We start from the raw sequence: 26263 nt of genomic DNA on the forward strand, positions 1-26263 counted from the left end.
TTAAAAGAATTTCGTCTTTTTATTTCATGACGTCTTTTACATATTGACATTACATTATGAAAGTACAATATAATGCTGCAATATTGGAGATCTTAAATATAATTGCTGTTGTTTTCTAAAAGTATAGTATCAGATTTCTTAAAGATATTATCCACTGAATGCTATAATGTACATTAGTTATTGTAATAAATTTACTTACAGCATTTTAGAGATGGAATTAGAACATGGACAATCATGTAAAGGCCTTAATAATATCTCAAAATTAAATACAAGTTAAATGTCATAGTTTGTTACCCATTCCTTATTTCGTTAAATTTTTCGATCCCAAAAAAGTACTGGCTATTAATAATAAGTAATGAGTCACTAATGTTTGTCCAAATTAACTTTGAACGCTGTTGTAATATTGTAAATATAGAATAAGTCGACTATATCAGTTTGATGCATACAATAGTAAATAATTCTGGTACAAGACCTTACATTAAAAAGCATTCACAAAGAAAAATTACTGTCAGAATTTACTTTTTAAAATATCAGACATCTAATGATGTCATTTGTGCTTTGATTTCTTCTTCTTTTTTGCTTGTTTGTTCCTACTCCTTGATTTTTTTGATTTCTTTTTATGCTTTTCTTCATCTGTACTTGTTTCAGATGAATCTGAATAAGAATCTGAATCAGAACTACTATCTTTTTTCATAGATTTCTTCTTCTTATGTTTTTTATGCTTCTTCTTCTTCTTTTTATGCGATTCATCTGAACTATCTGAATCAGTAGTAGAACTATCTGAGGTACTGGATGAATCTTCGCTACTTGTAGATTTCGATCGCTTTTTAAGTGACTTTATATCCATTTCCTTTTCTATATCTGGCTCATCGAGTTTGAGTTTTTTGGTAGGTAATGAAACCACTTTACCATCTTCACCATCTGATTCTGAGTCTGAAGCACTATAGTCAGGTTCAAAACTAGCTTCATCGAGCATACTACGTTTACGATCGGACACAAGTCTTGGATTCTTCCTTTGCTTCTTTATAGATTCCGTAGCTGGAGGTTCAGGATTTTCATAATTTATTTTAGTTTCATTGCTTTCAGGTTTATCTTTTAAACCAATATTTTCTTTATGCTTCTGTTTCTTCTCTAAGTTTTTTTCTTTATCTTTCTTATGTTTCTTTTCTTTCCGTTTCTTATGTTCTTTGGATTTACTTCTACTTCGATGTTCTTTCTTTCTTTTCTTATCTTCCTTTGTTTTCTTGTCTCTACGCCTATCATCTTCTTCCTCTCTACTCTTCAAAAGACCTATCTTTGGGATATCATTTCTTTTAAACGTGCAAGATGGCGTTCTTCCTCTTCTTTCTTTATCTCTATCTTTTTCTCTATCCTTATCTATCCTTTCCCCTTTAGAATCGTTACGAGTCGATCTGAAATCTCCCCTCGAATCAATTCTTGGATCTCTTTCTGATCTTATATCGTGTCGTTCACTTCTGAAATCGTTTCTTTCTTTTGAACGATCACCTCGATCTTTATTATCTCGTTTTCTGTCATCGAGGAATACCTTACGTTCACTTCCTGGTATAGTTAATGATGAATCAACGCGTCTATCTAATAGTGGAGATATTCGTTTATCTCTTGTACTTCTAGGAGATCTACTTCTGGATTGATTTTCACTTTTCATCTCACGTCTATCTAAAAAGCTTTTTATGGGACTAATTTTCCTTTCTTTATTTTCATCTACTTTTTCACCCAATCTTTCTTTGGCGGAAAGTCTTGTAGGTGAATAAGTTTCTGGAACTGGTTTGAATTTTGTCCGGTCTAATTTAGCTTTCTTCACTGGTTCCGTTATTTCAACGTTTCTTTCGTTTCTTCCTACATTTATAGTAACGTTCACGCTCTTCCTTGCTTCTCTATTAGGTTCAACTTCAAGTACTTTAGGCTCTGGATTCTGATATAGTACTTTTCTACTTTCACTTATCTTTTTAATTTCGATAGGTCTAATGGCATTTATAGCTTTTTGGAAAATCGCATTTTCTGCTCTTTTTAGTACCTCTGATGTAACTACTTTTGCGGACTTAGGTTCATCCAATTGTATTTTTTCCATAGGAGATTCGCATACATCGTCTGTTTTTTCTGTAGTGTCATCTCTCTCCCATTTAGAAAGTTCAGGCATCGGAGCTAAAAATTCATCCTTTTTTGGAGACTTTTCTTCTAACAATGTACTTTTATCTTCTGCTTCATTTTCTGAAAGTAAAGAATACTTCTCTGTTATTACAGTGTTTATTTCTGCATCGTCTAATCCACTATAAAGGCTATCAATAGGTTTAATATCAGATTTTAACTCTGGAATTGGCTTAAAATTAGGATTAGGAGGATTTGTTCCAAATTCTGTATGATCAATTCTTTCTGGACTGGCTTCATGGAATTCGGGGGGTTCTGGATTCATGGCTAAAGATTTATCTTCAAATTCTTCTTTAATTGATTCTTCTATAACATTTTCGGTAGGAATGCAAACTATCCTACTCTCAATATTTTCATCTTCAGTACTAGGTTTTATAACATCCGTTTTTGTGGGTGACATGCTTTCCTGCTTATTTTCCGCAATTAATTCTTCGTGTTCAGTTGGTTTAATGGGTTCATCTTTCACAATCTCTTTTTGCCCTGATTTTTTTTCTTTTTTCTTTTTCTTTTTCCTCTCCTTTTCATCATCTTTCTTCTTCTTTTTTTCTTTAATTTTCTTTTCCTTTTTCTTTTCTTCATTCTTTTCTTCATGATCCTTTTCTTTCTTCTTTATACGTTCAGGAGATATATCTTTCGTATCTATCCTAGATTTCTGTGAATATGGAGTTGGACTTTTTCTGTTCTTTTTTCGTTCCATAGACCGCCTTTCATAACGTTCATGTCGGTCCCTATCCTTTTCAGTTTCATAATCTCGTTCCCGTCTATCTTTTTCACGAGAACGATTTTTGTCATCTTGTTTGTGACGATCTCTTTCATCTCTGTAACTGAAATAATATTGGTATTATTGTCATAGAATAAAATCAAGTCAATTTAATTACGTTATTTGTAAATATAATTGACATTTTTTATTTAGATAAAATAACTTATGTGAACATACCGGTCTTTATCATAGTCTTTCTTATCTATGTGCCTATCGTCTTCTCGTCGATCCCGAGTATGCCTATCATCTCGTTCTTTCTCTTTTTCCCTTCTATCGCGATCATCTTTTTCTCGTACTCTGTCATCGTGATCTCTAGGTAATCCTTGTCTTTCGCGATCTTCGCGATCTCTATTCAAAATTCTTCTATCTCTTTCATCTCTTTCGCGCAAACGATCATCTCGTTCACGTCCCCTAAAAAAAGTGATAGTTATACATAGTTTTAAATACAATTTTTCGGATTATTTATGAACGAACTATATGCTTATATACCTATCTTCTCTCAAAGGTAATCTATCTCGATCTTCAGCATCATGATCTTTAAGAGAATGCTCGCGATCTTCTTGATCTCTTAATAAACGTCGATCACGATCATCACGTAATGATCTTTCAGAGAGTTCTACACCTGGCGGTGATAGGTCATAGTATCCCTCTGTTCCGGGAGGCGCAACATCGTCAAATCTTTTGTGAGGCACATCTCGTAAAGGACTACCAAAACGTTGATTGGATGGTCCAGGATACCTGCTGACAAAAAATTCACAAAAAATGTTCATATTTTTGTTCAATTACCTCAAAAAGTTATTTATAAGTCATACATTTGATTTATAAAAGCTCAGTGCTATGTAAATTCTTTAATTTATAAGTTATTAAAATTTAAAATAGAACTAAAAATTTTTATACATTTATTTATATCCTATAAATCTAATTTCAACTTACAAAATTTATTACAATATTTTTATTTATAAATTTATATATCTTTTTGACAAAAATACATATAAAAGTATGTTAGTGTTGTTTAATTATATGTACGTTCATCAATTCTAGAGAAAAAATTACAATTATGCTTTATCTAAGGGTTACTAATTTTAAAAAAATTAATTTGACCATTTTGTTTTCCTTATTGAGGAATTACTATGAAAAGTTAAAACCTTTATATTAAAGTTGATTATGAAACCTTTATACTAAAGCTGAAAAGATGAATGAATAAAATTACCTATTATCAAGTATATTTACTGTCTATTATGTCATAAAAACGAAAAGTAAATAAATCAACATTTATAACTTCAAATACATTATTATGAGCACAAGAGTAGTATATTAATTGTACTCATTTAAACATTAATATTGCATATTTTACTCACCAACAATGTGCTATTATACCATATAAATACTGTTACATTAGTAAATATGTTGTACAATTTTTAAGTTTTAATCAATATTATTTTGATAACTTTCTTAAGAGTATTCTATGACATTTTTTTACTTCAAGCACTGAAAACAGACAAAAGGAAATGTTTTTTCTTATGTTACAAATGTTGATTTGGCCCTGAATTCACCTGATTCAGAAACCATGCAGATCTGTCAATCAGCTGGGTAGCTTCCACAATCTCCAAGCTGGTCCTTGCCGTATACACTTTCCTTGCTTCTGTCTTCTTCTTTCACTTTTTGGTTATTTGTATATTTCATAACGTAATGTCATTATGTACATACAAATAATATCTTATATGCATGCAAATGACAAAATCAATCATTCAATATAAGAATAATAACGAATTAAAAAAAAGGAAATCAACAAAAATATATGTTATTTTCATAAAAATATTTCCTTACGTCGCGTATACAAAATTACATTTTCTTTGCAAATAATATTGTCATAATGATCTTAAAAGAAAACATAACATTAAACGTTACAGAATAAAAAGTACTTATCCCTCTACAATCAAAAACAAAGCTTAATGTTCACATGAATCACAGCATAAAAATAACTAGCTTGTAGTGTTATGAACCTACTTTAGTTAAACGAATTTTGTCATGCTAAATAGTACAACTTTACAATTTTGAACAATATGCTTAACGCATATAATAATGACACTTACGAAAAAGTTTATAAAATCTTTCTGTTCATAAAAATTTCATAGAAATATTAATATAAATAATATTAATACTGTAATAAGTATTTTTCTGAATTTCTGAAAGTTTCTCCAAACACATTACAGCCTTCCTAATAATGCAAGACATTAATGTCTATTCGCACTCATTCCACTATTATTAACATAACATAATTTAATAAATTCTTTCCTTAGTTTTCCTTCTAATAATAAATTTTAAAATTATTTTAGTACTTACAGAAGTTGATTGTATATATTACAATATTCAAAAATAATTTTGAATTCCTATATTTTTAATAAATCTATATGACTAATATCAACAAATTATAAAGAAGATATAAACCACGTATAATTAACTAGTCATGTGATTATTTACGATAACTCTTCAGTTATGTCAATAAAAATTTCAATCATTGTCTATCACAGATAATACAATACTGAATTCAAATGCTATCAGTTTCCTAAATCATAAACTGATACATTAATGTTGCATGATTTAATAATACAGATAAAATTTGTTATTGGAAAACATGAAATTAGAAAGGATCATTAATAATAAGATCTTTTCTATTTCATTTATTATATTATAATGTTGTAATTAACAACCTTATTTGAACAATATGTATACAATACTTTTTAAAGTATTTTTATAGTAAGACATAAAAATAAATAAATGTGCTTAGATCCTTCCAATTAAATGTTTTCCAATTTACATGGAAATTCTGAATTATATGAAATTATAAAAAAATCATGTATTATTTCAAAATATATTTCATTACCAGCTTATGTTGTTTACTTAACTTTTTCTGCAACTGTTTATGGGTTTCAATTTAGTAATTGGTATGTATGAGAAGCCGAAATTTGTTTAAAATTAATGGGAATATTTAAAACACAGAATAGATATTATTAAAATATTAAGTACAGTATTGCAAAAATATAAAAATATTCATTAATGCAATAAAAATCAACCTATTACGAAATAAATTGATTCCTAAATATATATACATATTCTAAATTTTCAAAATATCTCGATTATCCAGTTTATTTTATTCAGTATATTTGTTTATATATCAAAATTTCATTTTTTCACTATCCAAACTTTCTTTGGGTAATCAAGATCGTAATATTTGAGTTTTATTTCATATGTATTTTGCAACTTTACTCAAAAGAATAAAATATTTTTTAGAAATTATCCAAGTATTTCTACGAAAAATCTCCATAGTACATACAGTATTTTTTAATGAAAAATACAGCAAAAGAATACAACAGAAAATACACACACACACGAGCGCGCGCGCATATATATATATATTTTATATATACTCTTTTTATATATATACATATATACACACGTATATGTGTACATGTGTGCGTGTGTGTATGACACACGCATTCGTTTACACACTCGTCTATAACTTTGTATTGATTATATAGATCAAATCAGTCTTTAGAAAAACAATAACATGAATCTTTTCCTTTGCAAAACACTTTGTTCAAAACGTTGATTTTTTCAATTGAATTTAAAGCTTAATATTTAACTTATATATCTTTTTTAATCCTTATGAACCGAGATTGTTAATGGCTTCAGAGACTTATAATCTACGTCGTGAATAAAGTAATGACTTTTTTGAATCGACAATATATCTAGAGAACAGTCGTTACATTATTTACAACTTAATAATTTATTTAAAAGTTAACAATTATTTCAATTATTTTACTGTAATATTTTCTTAATGTCGAAAATACATAGTAATAAAATAATATTACTATTGTTGTTATAGTCATTACTTTTAATAATTAAATACTTAATTGAAATGCAGGTGAATGAAAATAAATATTTTCAGTCAGGTACAGTTATGTAGGAAAATAAACTCTTTACAATCTAACATTATCATTTTTATATCAACCCATACTCAAAAATCTCACAGCACACTACTATTAACATATCACTCTTGTGACAACAAAAATTTAACATTATTTGAATAGTTGCATAAATTTATATGTTTTTCATTTATTGCTTTTCACAAAATATTTTTAATTAGTAAAATAGATCGACACAATTTCTTGATTTATTACAATCAATTTCTTTCATATAACGTAGCATATTTTATTTTAATCCATAAATTATTAAAAATTAAATTTTATTGAAACTTACATGTGCACAAACTTAAACTAATTTATACAACTATTCTTGTGTGTATGCGTGTACGTGTGTGTGTGTGTGTTCGCGCGCGCATTTTGTATATGCATATGTATGTATATATACGTATATTCATACATATACATATATATAACTATGCTTTCAAAAAACATATATGTATACATTATCTTTAAAATGTCATAAAATTGATTATTTCGCTTTCGCTACATTCACCATAATTCCGGAGCAGTCTTAACCAGGACAGCAGCATAAGGTACGGTAGACTGTCTGCTTAGCGTGTACATGAATTAAAGTACTATTGAGGCGGAAATACCTGTTGTAGGAATCATAATAGTCTTTCCTGTCCGTAGGTGGAGGTCCCAATGACATAAGTGGTGGTGGATGACTTCCACTGACTAGATGCGGCAGCAAAGGCGGTATATTATGCTGAGCTGCTTGGTTCCTTACTGGATATCTCGGTATTGGTCTATCTCGAGGGGGTAAATCCCTCTCTCGATCTCTGAATTGATAATCATGTGCTGGTGAATCATTGTAGTAACTATTGTATCCTTCTCTAGGTTCACGTGATCTTGGTCGATCCCTTTCACGATCCCTTTCTCGCTGGAATCTAGAAATATTATTCACAATTATCATAAATTAATTAAACGATTCGTTAACAGTTATTTAAAATGAACATAATAATGTAAGTATACCTTGGAGGTGATCTAGCTGGTGATCGATATCTAGGAACTAATTCTCTATCACGTTCACGATCACGTTCTCGATCACGTTCACGTTCACGTTCACGTTCACGTTCACGTTCACGCTCGCGATCACGTTCACGATCCCGTTCACGATCTCGATCACGGTCGCGATCACGATCTCGATCACGATCACGGTCACGATCGCGATCACGATCTCGATCTCGATCGCGATCACGGTCACGATCTCTTTCTCTATCCCTTTCTCTGTCTCTATCTCTATCTCGTGACAAAGATAGTCTAGGAGATTGACTACGTGAATATGATCTAGAACTGTAAATAATATAAAGAATTTCAATTTTATTGCAAAAATTACAAATGTCACAAATATTGAAATAGTGTAGAAAATTAAACTCACCGACTAATTGAGAAGCTTCCACTTCTTGATCTACGTTTTGGTGTACGACTTCGTGCTCTGAGAGGTAGAGGTGATCTTGAAGATCTTCGTTTTGAAGGAGGACTCCTAGATCGACTTAAACGAGGTGGGAACGGTGATCTCCGGCCAAATGAACGTGATCTAGATCTACTGTAACTACGAGATCTGGATCGTGTTCGACTTCTTCTCCTATGTTTTCCAAGCCTTCTATCTCGCTCATCTTTTTCTCTAAGCATTCGTTCAAAAGCTTCTAATGGATCATCAATTATACTGGAAATAATATTAATATTATGATAATATACCAATCTACTGTATTGAATAAATAGCAGTTACCTTTATCAAAGTATATCAACTTACCCAGGTGGATTACCATTATGAATATTTCTACTTAATCCTGGTGGTGGTGGTTGCAATCCTCTATAACTAACTGAAAAAATATGAAACGTTTCTAAATATTTCAAACCAAATAAATTACCTATGCTAAAAATTTAGTTGTACAATTTGAAATACAATTGTCCATTAGAATATTACTTACGATGATGTATTCCCCTAATTGGTCTTGGTGGTCCATTATAATTTCGAGGAGGTTGTGATGGTCTGTACCCTTGTTGTTGATAAGGAGGTCTTTCATATCGTGGGGGCCCATAATGGGAGCCTTGCTGATGGGGATACATAGGTATCCGATGACTCATATATGGATCTGGCAATAATGGTGGATTATGTGGGGGTACATTAGGTGGAGGTTGATTATAGCTTGGTTGAGGGATACGATCTTCTCCCGGTGGAAAAGGTAAAAGAGGTGGCTGATTACCAGAAGAAGGCACATGTAAATGTGGTTCATCAACCTGAAATAATAATATACATGTATATATAAATATGCAAGTGGAATATTTTTAATAATGTAAGTGTAAAATATTTCGAACTTACTGTTGGTGTGCCTGGACGATCTTCAGTTGATCTCCGTATAGCATTGTCATAATGTATATTGGGTGGATAATGTCCATCATCGGATGGTAAACTTTGATAATTTTTTGATGGGGGTGGGTTCATCAAATGTGGCAAAGGTGCTCCTTGAGAATTATAGTCGCTATGTTGTGAATGTCTAGGAGATAATGATCGTCTCCGATTTACTGGTCGCAAATTTTCGATTCTACGACCACGTTCTCCACTTCTAAAAGATAACAATTACATAAATTAAAATAATGTTGGATAGAAAGTTTAAAACTATAATTAATTAGATTAGGCTAGAAACAGTCTATATACATAGCTATAAAATACTATTACAAATTATGAAATTAATCCTATAAAATAGGTGACAGTTTACTACTTAAATATTTTTACCTATCACGATGTCCATCCCTGCTGAAACTTCGCCTACGTTCTCTTGATTGTCTTTCACCCGGATATTCATTCTCACGTTCTTTCTTTTCACGACTTGGAGGATCACTTCTTTCTCTGTCTCTTTCTGGTGAACTACCAATTGCAGGTATTGGAAGTAATGGTTCAGTTCCTGGAGGTGGTGGAACTTCTGTTTCCTCGTCTGTTGTTAACTTTGTTACAGTATCACTTTGCACATCAGATTCTGATGCTGTTTCTGGAACAGCTATTAAAAATGATATTTAATATAACAATTTGTATTCTATATTTCATATTGTTGAATAATTAAATGATGTTTGCAATATCTCATATCGATCGTTATGAAATTCGGAAGGTAAACTACCTTTATATTTGAGGTTAAACATAACCTATATCAACTAATGAAATAAATTTGAGCATAACTTAACCACTATGTAATATTGTACGTTTATGTAATAATCGAATTTCATTAAATAATACGAAACAATCTTTTTAAAATCGTTCTTATCCTGTAATTTTATTGATAAAATATAATTTTGTAACAAAGATTGTATCAAAAATAATTTTTCATATTTTAATAAAATGAAAAAAGATGTATATAATTCAAAATGCTCTTTTTAAGAATAAATTTTAGCAATTAATATGTTAAGTTACGCTTTAAAATTTTCCAACGTTCTCTGCATTTCTAAAAATTTATGGATTGCCTTTCATTTTACAAAAATATAGAAGCTATGTAATAAAACTTAGATATTTAAAAGTTCTACTCACTGGTTGTTTGTGGTTGTGTAGCTCTAGCAGGAAATTGCTGTTGAGGAGATTCAAAATTTGTTGTTTGTGATTCCGTATATTCTTGAGAGGGCACATTAGTTGTGTTTGAAGATTGGACACTTTTACTTTGGTTTGGTACTTGATTTGTTGCCTGGTCAGCCTTTTGTTGTTCTAATTGTACTATAGGCTGTCTGTTTGTTTTTGGAGATTGTCTATATGTCTGTCTTTTAGCATACCCAGTCTCATTCTTAAAATTCATTACAGCATTTCGTAAAAAGCGGTTGGGGATAAGAGTTTCTGGTGAAACATCTTTCTCATTACAATCTGGACATTCATGTTCTTCAGATTCTAATAAGAATGTCCGAATACCTGTTATACACATATTATAAAAATGCATTAAAAATTGATAGTAAATTCTAATAAATATAAATATATAAAAATTAAAAAAATTACATTCATCACAAAATGAATTTCCACAACATGGTATCATTACTGCGTCTGTTAAAAGATCTTTGCAAATATTGCACAATAGATCCTCTGGGATCTCTGGTTTTTCTATAGCAGGTTCAGGATCTTGTGAAAATGGTGGACGTTCCTTTTTACCTTCTTTATATGCTTGACTGAAAATTAAAGAAATAGTTAAACGAATTTTAAAAGTATATAATATATTTATTGACTTTATTAATCATTTTATATATTAGAACATACTGATCAATAGCTGGTACAGCATATTGACCCGTTGGTGTCATCATAGCACCAGGAACTCTTGGTCCTTCAACTGGAACCATAAAACTCCTAGGAATACCTGTACTTTTCTTAATTTCTATTGGTTCCTGATTTGTCCCAAGTGGACAATTTTTAATCCAATGTCCAGGTTGATGACATTTGTAACAACGATAATTTGCAGGTACATCACCAGTTTGATTAGCTCCACGTATTTTCATGTAACTGTTAAAGATATACATCATATGTAGAATTTTGGTATACATGTCAGATAGAAAACAAAAAAAGAATAAAACCATATACAAGATAGAATAAAATAAAAATTTTGCTCGTAAAATGGCATACTTTGATGGATCATAATCTTGTGTAGATTGAGTCATCATTGCCCGAATTTTGTCTTCTTCAGAGCCATCAAGCCTTGTAAGATCTACAGCTCTGCCTAAATTGGATTCATCTTTTAGGTTACTAAACGAAGGAGCATCATTTCTGTCCCATGATCGCTTTTGTTGAACTGTTAATGGAACTCTAGCAACAATAAGGCTAGTATTTTTTGCAATTAATGCATTATCATCCGTATAATCTAAAAGAATCATTTCTATACTTTACAAAAATTGGTATTTCTTATGAAAGTATTATAATTATTTGCGAACAAATATATAAGAAACAATTATAAAATATTCTATATTTGCCTTCCTTAGTTTGTGCATTTGTTATTTGCAGATCAAAATCAGTGTTCTTTCCTATACGTTTTTGATGAAAAATAGCCTTCTTCAAATCTGCTACGGAAATATGTAATCCATCAAAGGATACAGTATCATAATCTAAGGTAGATTTGAATTTATAATGTACTGACATTTTTGTTATTTATATATCCTGAAAAGAAACAAAGAAAACTAAAAAAATAGTTATTTACAAAAAACACTGAAATTAAATGCATAAAATTTATAAAAATTACAAAAAAATGTTTTTTATAAATAAACAAATTTTAATAATAAAATAGTATACTTATAAAATAGCAAAATGTCTCATTTAATTTATGTATATATGAATATATAGTCTTTGTTTTCTTATATATATAAAATTCATACAAATCACTTAATAAATAATTTAATAAAACTTCAACATAATATTTTACACAAACAACAAACTACATTAGTTTAGTTTATAAACAGCTTAAATATTCTCTTCATTATTCCTTTAGAAATTATGCCATATCTTTTCCTTTTTCTTGAAACTAAGCAAAATATTAATATTACACTTTAATAATCTTTATACAAGCTCAAAGTAAACACTATATTCATAATTTTATATCACATAGTTATTTTAATGCAATTGATATATAATTCCCTCTTTCAAACACAAATTCTATTTGTTTCAACAAAGGTTTAAACAGTGTTTTATGTTAATTATTTTGAAATATAATAACACATAAATAACAACAAATAAATATTATACAAACGGATTTAAAAATACTACTTATGACATTTAACAATAACATTAATAGCATTAATATAATTTATATTACATTACATTACTAATACATTTGTGTGTACGTGCACGCACACGCGCGCGTGTCTATATTAGTCCAAAATATACATATATCTTCCATAGTATCAAAATATTTCATACAAACATTGAAAGTCTTCCAAAAAATATTACGTGTAAATAGTTTATTTCTTAATGAATTTACATTCATCATAATACATCCACATATATAGACACATCCACAATAAATTCAGGTTCATGTACACATATCTATACATGTATGTGTATAAATGAGCATATATATACATATAATAAAAACGCCCATATATATTACAAGAATTAACAAACATAAATAAATAATCTTTTTTAAATGATGATAGCTTGATAGAACTAGAAACAATAAAATGCTCGATATTGGCTAATTAAAACGCATTAAAAATGTTAGTGAGGTTAAGAATCAATGTTAGAAAATGAATGTAAATTGGAATATGAATGAAGAAAAGAGAAGAAGGAAGGGAGAATTATTACTTATTCACTACAAATACTCACTACAAAATGAATAAATTCAAATAATGGAAGCGATAAATGTATATTCATCCAGTACATACAAATATGATTTCCAACTTCTAGCATGTTGCGAGGAATAGTCAATTTTTGAAATATCTTTTATAAACCCCGAAATCAAATGTCTAACCTGTACACACATACACGTATTGACTGCGATAAAAGCAAGACATTCTGAACAAAACACTGCAATCGCATAACCGAAAAACACCAAGTGAATAATTCAATCGTCTATAGTAGCAATGACACAGTGAGTTTATAGATGGCACAATCAATAACATATATACGTTATTTCTTACCTTCAAAATAATGTTACAGTTTGTTGCATTTAGTATACTTTATTTATTCAAAAAAGGAAAATAATATTATCAGATGATAGATCATAATATATTATTTAGTACATTTAAATAAATAGGTTATTATTCTCCATGCATTTTAAAAACTTTTATATTATGCTACATAATATTCTCTACGATTATAATAAAACACGAAGTATATCACTGACGATCTAGGGACATCACATTCAATCAAAACTCCATCAAAATGTGAAAACGATTCTCTCACAAAGTATCGACATAATTAATGCACGAATTATTGAACAAAATTATTAAATGAATGGTAGTACAAATAATATATAACAATATTTATTACTAAAAATGTATTTGATTATACAAAAGTAAAGATTATGCATAGAATGTATGCTATGTTCATTCTAATAGAAAAGGAAAATGAATAATTCTTTATAGATTATATCTAAGAGATAAATTTCAATTAATACTTATAATGTTGTATTTTATATTTATTACAAAATTATTATAAGCTCCAAAAATATACAATGCTCAATGATTATATATATATATGCGTGCATATGTTTAGTTTATAGGATACATTTGCGCGTATACTAAATAACAAAAATTTTATTTGATTTTATATAAAAATTAAATGTTTTAAACTTTCCAAACTTCTCTTATTTTAAAAATATTCGGTTTAAAATTTTGTAAAATTAGTATAAAATGGATAAAAATTATAAATTTGTGAAATTCCTTCTCTTTATTCCTGAAAATCACTTATTTTTGTTTGTTAAGATTATTAATATTTGTTAATATTGATTTACGAAATGTATTATAATGTATTACACTTGTAAAAAATAATATTGTAATTGATATCAACACGTAATTCAATGTACAATTTTGAAAAAGTATTTTTAATACTACACATTCTTGTAATCAGCATTAAGCTCATAATGATATTATTTCGAGATCATTAACGTAATTACTTAGACAAATTTATACATAAAAAAAATTGAAATTTTATCATAAGTTTTAATGAGTTATGAGAACACTTGATATAAGAAAAAAATTGTTGTGTATTTTTCACTATTAAAATATTTATAAAATTATTACCGCAAAACTTCAATTTTTTGTTTTATCATAACAATAAAATATGTAATGACATTACATATTATGATATATATGTATATTAAAACTATGCATGATTTTTATATCATTAGTATAATATGTACATATACAGTTGATAATAGCATTGTTGACATTCTAGCAATGGGTCAATTATACTAAATAATAAAACTTATTTTTAATACATATCAGACCATAAACATTTAACTGTAAAAGTATGAAAACTTACATTTGTTGACTTTATCAAGCTTCTTAAATGCATTATATATTTTTCTATTATTTGTATTCTGATTACGAAATCAAAATTGATTTTATTATGCTTAATAGTAAATTTTATATATTTATCCATAAAATAATTAAATTTAAACTCAAATTTTATTTATGTTTATCACTTGATTCATTGCATTGTTACCACATTCTTGACAACAATGCTTTTACATTATTTGATCTCATAAGCAGTTATCACAATAAAAACAAGGTCATATATCTTTTTAAACTAATTTTCAAGATCTAGTTAAACAGAAATATTTAACGAAGCGTGTTTCAGGTATAAACTTATTACATAAAACTTTTTTCGGTACGTCTGGATTTAAACATAGATATAAGTCCTCATTAAGTCACAAAAATAAATTAACAATACATGTGCGTTTGTTGACTTTAAGTTATGCACATTTGTATAATTTCGATAATTTTATAAAATTGATAATGCTTCATATTGACACAGAGGACCTTTTTTCATATTATAGATGCTATTAGAATGCAAAGTACATAATAGTTTCTTTCATAAATTTAATGTACAGTATAATTCTATACAATATTTACTTTCATACTAAATTATTCATTATTTTTTATTTCTTTCTGGGCCCGAATTATGATTTATAGAATTTTCCATATACTTATTATTTATACAGACTTTGTTACAGTTTTTATGCAAATTACAAGAAAATAACTAATTATCTTTTAATCATAAATTCTTCTATACATTAAATTTAGCAAATTTTCTATTTATTAAATACAATAATGTTACTGAATATTATCCTTACTTTACTAATTGTAAGTGACAAAGCAAATCATATTATCAATGATTTTATTCACTTTGAAATATATTATATAAAAAGATCCTCTATGCGAACAACAATTATTTTTAAAATTATTATATTTTGTCTTAAATGTTGTACTTCTCGTAAGTATTGCAGATAAGAGGGCACTGAATATATATTTAAGCATATTTATGATATTTTAAAAATATCATCAATTAATTTCTAAAGTAAGTCTATATGAAGCTAAAAATCGTTTGTAATGATCGAACCTGCAATGTAAATATGTAGCACATTTATATTGTATGCAAAAATATTAACGAGTCATACATTTGTTTAATGATATATTAATTATCATCAATTTTTATAATTTTTTAGTATTTTCGAAAGACATGGCACTATATACAAATGTGTAATGAATGTTATTATATTCGAAATATGTTTATCAATAAATTTTAATAATCATTATTCGCGATTTCAATCATGGTCGAGGCTTCAATTATTGACATTTAAGAAAATAAATAGGAACATAATTTAAATAAATCATACGTCCATTTAAAACACTATCATAAACTATGATCACAAATGACTAAATTTGTTTTACAGTAGCATGTTTACACCAGTAAATAGAATTACGTCATATATTCTATTTTAGTGTGATATCAAATAAATTTTTTAAGAATTTTTATATAATTGCATCTTTTTTTACATCTATCGTTTTTCTTTACCGATATCTTCACATAATTTGAGAAATATTAATGTCTTAAAAGTTGTATACGTTCATACATACTGTATCACAAATTTAGAATTATAGAAATTTTGTTCTAATGTGTTCATTAGATGTGCAAAATTTTATATTTATATATATCCCTGAATAAAATCCTTTGAACAGTAATTTTTTTACGAAAGAGGAAAAATTATTTAATAAATTTTCTTGTATTAGATAGTGCATAAGAAAAAATAAAAAAATTAGTGAAAAAATTTAATAATATAATTATTTTTATCATTTCAATATTAAACAATTTTAAATATTTCCGTTCAAAGGTTAAATATATAATGATAATATTTGTTTATAATTAGAACTTTTTTCGAATATTAATTATCAATAGAAACATCTTTTATATCATCTTTGCTGATATTTTGGTTCATTTGATCATTTTCGTATTCTACGAAGTCATCAAATAAACTTGGCCATGCTTCTGCATCATCGTAAACACTAAGATCATCACCGATACTTTCAGCAAAATTTAAAAACATATTCCATGTATCTCTAGGTATGCCTCGAACATGATGGCACTCCAAAAATTTAAGCCATCTTGACAAAAGAGGTGGTTCACGTATTGTGAAAACAAGCTTCCAGAGAACAATTGCCATATCAGCTGGTAATATTCTTTGACCGGAATTAACATCTAAACCGAATCGGAATGTAAATCGATAGAGATCTTTGAATAAATCATTGTTTACAGTTAATTCTTGAACAATTTCTGGTAATCTTGCTTGTATACCACGTATACTGTCTACTTTCATTGCTCTCAAACCTATTACAAATTCTTGACGTGTAAATTGGCACATCTGTTTAGCATTTAATTTCCAAGCAAGAACAAGTACTTTAAATTCGTCTGGTGACAATTGTAGATCATTACAAAATCTTTCTATACCATCAGCTAAAATTACATCCTCATGTGAATCCTGTAGGAATGGAAAGCAGACATCACTCCAATGTAACAGGTACATAGATGAGTATAATAATAATAATGAACTTCCAAATTTCACCTTATATTGGTCAAATAAAGCATTTAACTTGTTTTCTGATGGTTCTTTTTGTTGTTTTGATTCAGTAGTTGTATTAAGACCAGATGATGTTCCAGATCTACCCAATGGTGATAACCGTGCATAAAATCCCCTTGACGAACGTAAATTACTTTGTACGGTAGGCATAGATCCACAATTATCAGATCCTACATTATTGAATGTTGATAGTGTGTTTCCATTTATATGTGCTTCAGGCACTAAGGGCCCAGTTTGTTGGCAAGAATTTAAGAATGAACCTCTCAATTCCATTGTTTCTAAAATCATTACAATTATAATTTACAATTTAGGTTATATTAACACAACCTTAATTGTATATAACTTTATTAACATTTATTAAGTGTATCAAAATGATATGAAAATAACAAAAGTAAAAAATATAATTTTTCCCTATGTATGAATATATATATATATATAAAATTACAAACAATATATATTAAATGTAGAAAATAATCATATTACCGTCTTTATAATCGAACGATGAAGAGCGAGTGGCAGTGGTTGGTGGAAGAGACACCTTAAAGCACGAAAAACAGTTTCCCATTGATGCTGTCCGTATTTAATGTTAAAGACAATTATTCCATGCATCAGTAGTTCAGTCTTACATTGGCAGTCTTGATCAAAAGCTAAACAACAAAACCAAAAGACAAATGACAACGTAACATGTCATGTATATTACAATGTATTATAATAAATTAAATATATTATAAACATTCATGTGGTTTTAATACATACATATATATATATATATATATATATATATATATATATTATATATATGTAAGTATATATATATATATGTAAGTAGTTAACAGTTTTCATATATCGTATGCTGATTAAAAATCATTATATTGATACAAAAAATTTTCAATTAGATACAAAATAATTATATATGTAAGTATATATATATATATGTAAGTAGTTAACAGTTTTCATATATCGTATGCTGATTAAAAATCATTATATTGATACAAAAAATTTTCAATTAGATACAAAATAATTATTTTGTTGAAAATATAAACTTAGTACATGGATATACAATAATATATCGTCCTAAATTCATAATTTTATTATTGAAAAGATATTGTAATATAAAAAGTACGATATATTAAAAAGATCTTTTACCTTATTATTGAGGAGGATTTTTGGTCTACCTGGGTCACAATAACCCCAGTAAAGACCCCCCGCAAAATATCTTGCTTTGCCTTCATTCATTAAATTCCCACAAAGTATTTATTTCCTAATTTGTCGTAGCTAAAGTTAAAAAAATACTTCAGTTCCAATTCTTTTGAACATTTCATTTAAATGACTTTTAAGTTGAGTTTGTATTTGACTAAACAACACCGTCATTTGTAACGATATAACCTCATCAAATGATATAATGACAGTATCATTTCATGTATGAGACATACAGTCAAACCGATTTATTTCCTATTATGTATGAAAGAAGTCTGTATAAAAAAAACACAGAACAAAGATATATTCTTCGTATTTCAACACATAATAAAAAAGTCCCTTCAAAATGAAGCAACAACGAAATCTTTTTCGTAAATTCAGTGTTGATATGCTATGGAAGTAATAGTCACTAGGGAAAATATATATACCTTAATAAAATTGCAAATCTACACAAAGAATACAGTTGTTATTTTGTTTGTTAATTTATCGAACTTATTTGGTAAATATTTTTCGAATACAATTGAAGAATATAGTTAAATATATAAACTTATTCAAATAATGCCCAATACTTATATAAATAATTTATCGGTAACGATATACTACAAATTATATTTATTCCTTTATACAGAAACCTACATCTTATATATAATACATGGTGAGAATATATCTGGCAACACTGTCGATGTAAACATAACCTAATCAATATAACCTCTTTGTAAACAGTTCATGAAATATTTGTCTTTGTGATAATGTAAGTACATTACTTGCATAATTAATGTATGTACTAAATATTGCAATAAATATAATGTAGTATAGTAGATATACAATAGCGCATGTAATATACATATATATATAATATAAATTTGTTTTATATTTATATTGGCTAGCTGTTGCACATATTATAATCGCTCATTGAAATTTAAAAAAAGATCTCTCAGATATATATTTCATAATTTCTAGTTTGACCTTTTTTCAGTAATGTGACACAGTAATATTACACATTTTTTTATATCAAGACTTTGTAAATTAACAAAACCAAATATTGATATGTCCTCAATTGAGAAAGGTTAAAATCAAATAATTATCAATCAAATATATTTCCTTATTTCCAAAGAATAAAGGACTGCAAATTTCTTAACCACTAACATTACTATTTACGATTAAAATTATGCCTGTAATTGCAATGGTAATAATTTACTGACTAGGTTATGTTTATTTCGAAACAAAAAGTCTTAATTTAGCGCTGTTGTCAAATTTATTCTCATCATCACCATCGTTTGCACTTGACATAATACACAAAAAATAATTTTAGTGCAGCGTGGCTTTGACAATTGTGCAACAAAATTAACACACGGAAACAGTGTGATTTTTGACAAATATCAGTGAAAAGTAGTAGTATAGCTACATATTGTTTAATATCAAATTTTAGTAGAAATTTTTATTGAGGATAACATAATAATTATTTTTAAGGTGTAAGGTATTATTACAAATTACACACACACACACACGTAACTTGTAGAATACGTTATCTTTTTAACTATGAAAATTTTACTTTTCTTTTACTTTTTAATTTAAATTTTTAAATTAGAATTATATGTTGAAAATATTTGGGCTTATGAAAATTAAGTAATTTCCTTGTAATAGTACTATTTAAGTAGTTATAATATAAGTAGTTACAATATCTATATACATATTCCCAGTATACGATTATAATCGTGAATTTATTTAATGGCGTATAATAAATGAATATTGATAAATGAATTTTCAACTTGAAGTTAATGGTAATAACAATAATGCGACAAAGTAATTTTTCTTAGTCCAAAATATATTTTTTTGTGTTAAATAAAATAAGACTTAGTAATTAATCTTTTTTTTGTAATTTATAACATATTTACTAAAATACTCAGTTTTCAATAGATAAATGTATTCTTTTTTACAAATATGAATTGTGTGTTGCAGATTGAACATTCCAACATATTTTTTAATTAAAAATGCCAGAATTACCACGAATTACAAGATCTTTGCGTATGTTTACAAACCTTGGACGTATTAAAAGTACAAGGGAACTACAACCAAATGATTTATTTAAAAAAGAAGAAGAATATAAAAAATTGAAAAGGTATTTTATAATTGATATTTTATGGAAAACAAATATTTGGTCATTATTGAATCATTAAGTTACTCATAGAATATTTCTTTAGGTTTCAACTAAGAAGACTTATAATTTATATTTACCTAATTAATTAGCACCTGGATAATTTACAACTTGTCATGACCATAATGTTATAGATGAAAAAATATAATAATCTGTGTAAAATAATTCTTCTTATCTTTAGTTTATTACACTATTGTGTAACTGATACTTATAAGTATGTTTATTACAGTGAGTTTAACTGGCAAGATTTATGCAGACATGTACCCAAAGATGCTTTACATCATGTTAATAAACTACGTCAAATTGCTGTAGAAACGTTTGGTATGTAATATCTTTAAAAAATAAAATAAAAAGTTATTATTTATTTGTCATTATTTTAGGAGAATGTTCTTATGAACTCATAGATGAATTTTTATTGTTTACTCTACAATTACTAATCAATGACAAGTTGTTAACTAATGAAAAATTCGCAATTTTAAAAAGGAAAGCTGCAAATTTAACATTTCAAGATGCTCAGAATATGATGGAGGTAAATATATGCATGCAATTTTATTATTTATATATATATATAAATCAAAATATTTGATATATGTTTTTATAGATAATTAGAATAATTCGAGAAAGATTAAAAGAAAGTATTTTAGTACTCATAGAAAATAGAGAAACAGATGCTGATAATATTGAAATATCAGAAAGTAAGTTGTTTGGCTCAAAAATTGAATATAAACCTGCAAGAGTATTGTGGCCAGATACTGAAACACTTCGCAGTATGTCTTTAGAAAATATTATTCAAAGTACTGACAATTTTTCGATGAAATATAGAAATGAAGATGCAAATCTGTCTAAAACTAAAGTTTGTACTAAAATTTGTTTATATTATTATTTATTTCTGAAAATATTTAAATTACAATTATATTTTCATTTCAGTTTGATAAGGCAATATATAAACAAAATTTAGAGTCATATGCAAAGTATTTTACAGACATGACTTTGGAAGAATTTGAAGAGTTTATTATAATTAGTAAATTAAAAAATGAAAATTCAGAAGATGAATTACTTGATCTTTTAGGTTGTGAATCTATAGAGTTTATACAATACATTATTGAACATCGAAAAAGTATTATAGCTTTGAGTTCTGATTCAAAAGTACAAAAAAAGTGTAATGCCCAAAGACCTGTGATCAGTGGACAAGTGACTGTACAGTCTGAGAAAGAAAAACAGCTACTGAAACAAGTACGAAAGAAAGAAAAAAAATTAAATAAGATATCAAATAAACGAGAAAAAAGAGGAGAATCTGAAGAAAATAGTTTTGAATCATTAGAATTATCCTTAAAAAAGAATGAAGCATTAATAGAAATGCATACACCCATATTTGAAAAAAATGTTACAGACAGAAATATGCGAGAAAATATTCCCTTTGTATTTGACTCCAATATATCTAGTAGAACAACAGCTGGTTATGTATCGAAACAACAAATAATGTTACCACAGAATGCAGTAAAAAAAGATACAGAAATGTTTGAGGAAGTTTCTATACCTCCTCCAGAATCTCAACTAATTGATGTAAATTACAAACCTGTTATGATAGATTCCTTAGATGATACTGGACAAATGGCTTTTAGTGGTATTAAATCATTAAATATAATACAAAGTATAGTATTTGATGCGGCATATCATACTAATGAGAATTTATTAATTTCTGCTCCAACGGGTGCTGGAAAGACCAATGTTGCTATGTTAACTATAGTACATCAAATAAAGCAACATATTGAACATGGTCAATTAATGAAAAATCAATTTAAAATAATTTATGTAACCCCAATGAAAGCTTTAGCAGCTGAAATGACAGCAAATTTTAGTAAAAAACTTCAATGTCTTGGTATATCCGTTCGTGAATTAACTGGAGATATGCAATTGACCAAATCAGAAATTCAACAAACACAAATGATCGTTACTACGCCAGAAAAATGGGACGTTGTTACTAGAAAAGGTACTGGAGATATATCTCTTACTAGTATTGTAAAATTATTAATTATCGATGAAGTGCATTTGTTACATGGTGATAGAGGGCCTGTAGTTGAAGCATTAGTTGCTCGAACATTAAGACAAGTAGAATCTTCACAAAGCATGATAAGAATTGTTGGACTTTCTGCAACTTTACCAAATTATCTAGATGTTGCAAGATTTTTAAGAGTGAATCCACATGTAGGACTCTTTTATTTTGATCATCGATTTCGACCAGTACCCCTTAGTCAAACATTTATTGGTGTAAAAGCTACATCACCGTTGCAGGAAATAAATTACATGGATCAAGTATGTTACAATAATGTTATAGATATGGTGTCTAAAGGACATCAAGTAATGGTATTTGTACATGCACGAAATGCTACTGTTAAAGTGGCACAAACATTAAAAGAATTAGCGATGAAAGATGGTACACTTAAATTATTTATACCTGAAGGTCAAGCAAAATTTACAAATAAAGCGTTTGCTAAATCACGCAACAGGTATCTAATTGAATTATTTAGCAGCGGATTATCGGTACATCACGCTGGTTTATTACGTTCAGAAAGAAATTTGGTTGAGAAGTATTTTGCAGAAGGTTTAATTAAGGTATTAGTATGCACGTCAACATTAGCTTGGGGTGTAAATTTACCTGCACATGCAGTTATTATAAGAGGAACAGAAATATATGATGCAAAACATGGTTCATATATCGATTTAGATATATTAGATGTTTTACAAATCTTTGGTCGTGCTGGTAGACCACAATTTGATGTATCTGGTCACGCTACTATTATTACTTCTCATAATAAATTATATCACTATTTATCATTATTAACAAACCAAATACCTATTGAGAGTAGTTTTATTAAATATTTGGCTGATAATTTGAATGCTGAAATTGCATTAGGTACAATATCTAATGTAGAAGAAGCTATAAAATGGCTAAGTTATACTTATTTATTTGTTCGAATGAAGTTAAACTACCATGTTTATGGAATTCTTCCTCAAGTTATTATAGATGATCCAAATCTAGAACAAAAAAGAAAAGAGTTAATTGATGTAGCAGCTAAAGCATTAGATGAAGCTAAAATGATTCGATATAATATAAGTACAGGAGATTTGAGTACGACAAATCTAGGACGTATTGCAAGTCACTTTTATCTTAAATATGACACTATTGAAATTTTTAATAGACTTACAAAACCAATTATGAGTGAAGCAGAAATACTTGCTATGATATCTCAATCTCAAGAATTTGGACAATTGAAAGTACGAGAGGATGAAATGAACGAATTGGAAGAGTTGATTCAACAATATTGTGAACTTAACGTTCAAGGTGGTGTAGAAAATATACATGGCAAAGTGAATATTCTATTGCAAACGTACTTATCACATGGTCGAGTTAATTCATTTTCATTGATATCGGATCAAGCATATATTGTGCAAAATGCAGGACGCATATGTCGAGCATTGTTTAATATTATGCTAGGACAAAATCGTGCAACGATGGCTGGTCGTTTATTAGAAATGGCAAAGGTAATTGAAGTGCAACAATGGAGTTTTAAAAATCCTCTGTGTCAATTTCATTGTTTATCTCCAGAAATTATTAATAAAATAGAAGAAAATGATTTGACAATTGATAGATTAAATAATATGAACGTTAAAGAAATTGGAGATATTTTGTATAATCAGAAAGTAGCAGTATTGGTGAAGAAATGTTGTGAAGAATTACCTGCATTAGAAATGGAATCAAATTTACAACCTATTACTCGCACAGTTTTAAGAATACGTTTAAAAATATATCCACAATTTCGATGGAATGACAGTGTTCATGGTAAAACTTCAGAACCATTTTGGATATGGATAGAAGATCCAGACAGTGATTTTATTTATCATCATGAGTGCTTTAATATGACAAGAAAGATGGTTTGCAATAAACTTGAACAAGAGCTTGTGATGACTATACCATTACAGGAACCATTACCTTCTCAATATATAGTAAGGGCAACAAGTGATCGCTGGTTAGGTTGTCAAAATATGCTACCTCTAACATTTCATGATTTAATTTTACCTGAAATATATCCACCACATACTAATTTGTTAGAGTTACAACCATTACCTGTAAAAGCATTAAAAGATCCACTATTTGAAAAGCTTTATAAATTCTCTCATTTTAATCCAATACAAACACAAATTTTTCATTGTTTATATCATACAGACAATAATGTTCTGTTAGGAGCTCCAACTGGTTCGGGGAAAACAATTGCTGCAGAAATTGCTATATTTAGAGTATTTAAGCAGTATCCAATGCAAAAGATTGTATACATTGCACCATTAAAAGCTTTAGTTAGAGAACGAATAAAGGATTGGAAAGTTAGACTTGAAGAACAACTAGGAAGACAAGTGGTAGAACTAACTGGAGATGTATCACCAGATATTAAAGTTATAGCAAGTGCGAGCGTTATCGTAACTACACCAGAAAAGTGGGATGGTATTAGTAGAAGTTGGCAAACAAGAGCTTATGTCAAGGATGTTGCTCTTATTATTATAGACGAAATTCACTTATTAGGAGAAGATCGTGGCCCTGTATTGGAAGTTATTATTTCAAGAACCAATTTTATCTCTAGCCACACATCAAAAAAATTAAGAGTTATTGGACTTTCTACAGCATTAGCTAATGCAGTGGATTTAGCTAATTGGCTTGGTATCAAAGAAATGGGCCTTTACAATTTTCGTCCGTCTGTACGACCTGTACCGTTAGCAATTCATATACACGGGTTCCCGGGAAAAAATTATTGTCCTCGAATGGCAACAATGAATAGACCAACTTTTCAAGCGATTAAACAACATGCACCATCTAGTCCATCTTTAGTGTTTGTTTCATCACGCAGACAAACACGTTTAACTGCACTAGATTTAATTGCATACCTTGCGGCAGAAGATAATCCTAAACAATGGTTACATATGTGTGAGGAAGAAATGAACACTATTCTAGATCACGTACGAGACTCAAACTTAAAACTTACACTTGCATTTGGAATTGGGCTTCATCATGCTGGTCTTCAAGATAGAGATAGAATGATTGTTGAAGAATTATTTGTTAACAATAAAATTCAGGTATACATTTAAAATATTATATATATACAGAGTGGTTGGTAACTGGTGGTACAAGCGGAAAGGGGGTGATTCTACGCGAAAAAAGAAGTCAAAAATATAGAATAAAAATTTTTCGTTTGAGGCTTTGCTTTCGAGAAAATCGACTTTGAATTTTCACTCGGTATGCGTGCGGTATGTTATAACGGATCTCACTGTAGATCGAAAAATTAAAAAGAAAAAATTTTTGTTCCATATCTTCGACTTCTTTTTTCGCGTAGAATCACCCTCTTTCCGCTTGCACCACTAGTTACCAACCACCTGTATATATATATATATGCTACTTATAACGTTGTTTACATCCTCA

At 28.3% G+C, this 26263-nt stretch overlaps 3 protein-coding genes across 13 annotated transcripts in view; 1 reads left to right on the forward strand and 2 right to left on the reverse strand.

The window, feature by feature from the left end:
• On the reverse strand, positions 1-13466 carry LOC100746010 (E3 ubiquitin-protein ligase RBBP6). Of its 4 annotated transcripts, none has more exons than XM_012383007.3 (16): positions 13190-13466; positions 11845-12028; positions 11501-11735; positions 11141-11380; positions 10886-11052; positions 10433-10801; positions 9650-9911; positions 9236-9479; positions 8844-9153; positions 8666-8735; positions 8291-8578; positions 7885-8205; positions 7506-7799; positions 3416-3664; positions 3104-3337; positions 1-2990 (listed from the first exon to the last, which is right to left on the reverse strand). In XM_012383007.3, the coding sequence occupies exons 2-16, from the start codon at positions 12008-12010 to the stop codon at positions 548-550; spliced, it is 5892 nt and encodes a 1963-aa protein (XP_012238430.1). In that variant the 5' UTR covers positions 12011-12028; positions 13190-13466; the 3' UTR covers positions 1-547. The 4 variants fall into 4 exon arrangements, with proteins under 4 accessions (XP_012238430.1, XP_012238426.1, XP_012238427.1 ...); XM_012383003.3 differs by having other exon boundaries at positions 3416-3667; XM_012383004.3 differs by having other exon boundaries at positions 3416-3667; positions 13249-13465.
• LOC100746133 (activating signal cointegrator 1 complex subunit 3) overlaps positions 9203-26263 on the forward strand; it is a 19355-nt gene continuing 2294 nt past the window's right edge. Inside the window, exons 1-7 of one of the 8 annotated variants that reach the window (XM_033319690.1) lie at positions 19907-20118; positions 20601-20760; positions 20843-20952; positions 21026-21117; positions 21177-21325; positions 21398-21649; positions 21724-25920. In XM_033319690.1, coding sequence (XP_033175581.1) covers positions 21317-21325; positions 21398-21649; positions 21724-25920 — 4458 coding nt within the window. In that variant the 5' untranslated portion in view covers positions 19907-20118; positions 20601-20760; positions 20843-20952; positions 21026-21117; positions 21177-21316. Of the gene's footprint in view, positions 9216-19297; positions 19397-19896; positions 20119-20325; positions 20423-20598; positions 20761-20842; positions 20953-21025; positions 21118-21176; positions 21326-21397; positions 21650-21723; positions 25921-26263 lie in introns of those variants that run through there. The other 7 variants (XM_012382999.3, XM_003487900.4, XM_012382996.3 and 4 more) reach the window with 7 other exon arrangements.
• Positions 15659-19044, reverse strand: LOC105680475 (DCN1-like protein 3). Its single transcript, XM_012383013.3, has 4 exons — positions 18591-19044; positions 17928-18091; positions 17430-17722; positions 15659-17345 (listed from the first exon to the last, which is right to left on the reverse strand). The coding sequence occupies exons 2-4, from the start codon at positions 18007-18009 to the stop codon at positions 16752-16754; spliced, it is 969 nt and encodes a 322-aa protein (XP_012238436.1). The 5' UTR covers positions 18010-18091; positions 18591-19044; the 3' UTR covers positions 15659-16751.

This window comes from Bombus impatiens, unplaced genomic scaffold, assembly GCF_000188095.3.
Source record: "Bombus impatiens unplaced genomic scaffold, BIMP_2.2 scf_0203, whole genome shotgun sequence".
NCBI lineage: Eukaryota > Metazoa > Arthropoda > Insecta > Hymenoptera > Apidae > Bombus > Bombus impatiens.

Bases quoted from the DNA above. Each gene is read 5' to 3' on its own strand.
- LOC100746010 (XM_012383003.3), bottom strand. From the start codon at position 12,010: ATGTCAGTACATTATAAATTCAAATCTACCTTAGATTATGATACTGTA. The intron at 11,736-11,844 runs GCAAATATAGAA...TGATTCTTTTAG, and splicing joins AAATGCACAAACTAAGGAAG to ATTATACGGATGATAATGCA. The intron at 2,991-3,103 runs GTATGTTCACAT...ATATTATTTCAG, and splicing joins AAAGACTATGATAAAGACCG to TTACAGAGATGAAAGAGATC.
- LOC105680475 (XM_012383013.3), bottom strand. From the start codon at position 18,009: ATGGGAAACTGTTTTTCGTGCTTTAAGGTGTCTCTTCCACCAACCACT. The intron at 17,723-17,927 runs GTAATATGATTA...TAATGATTTTAG, and splicing joins ATCGTTCGATTATAAAGACG to AAACAATGGAATTGAGAGGT. The intron at 17,346-17,429 runs GTGAAATTTGGA...CCATTCCTACAG, and splicing joins CTTTATTTGACCAATATAAG to GATTCACATGAGGATGTAAT.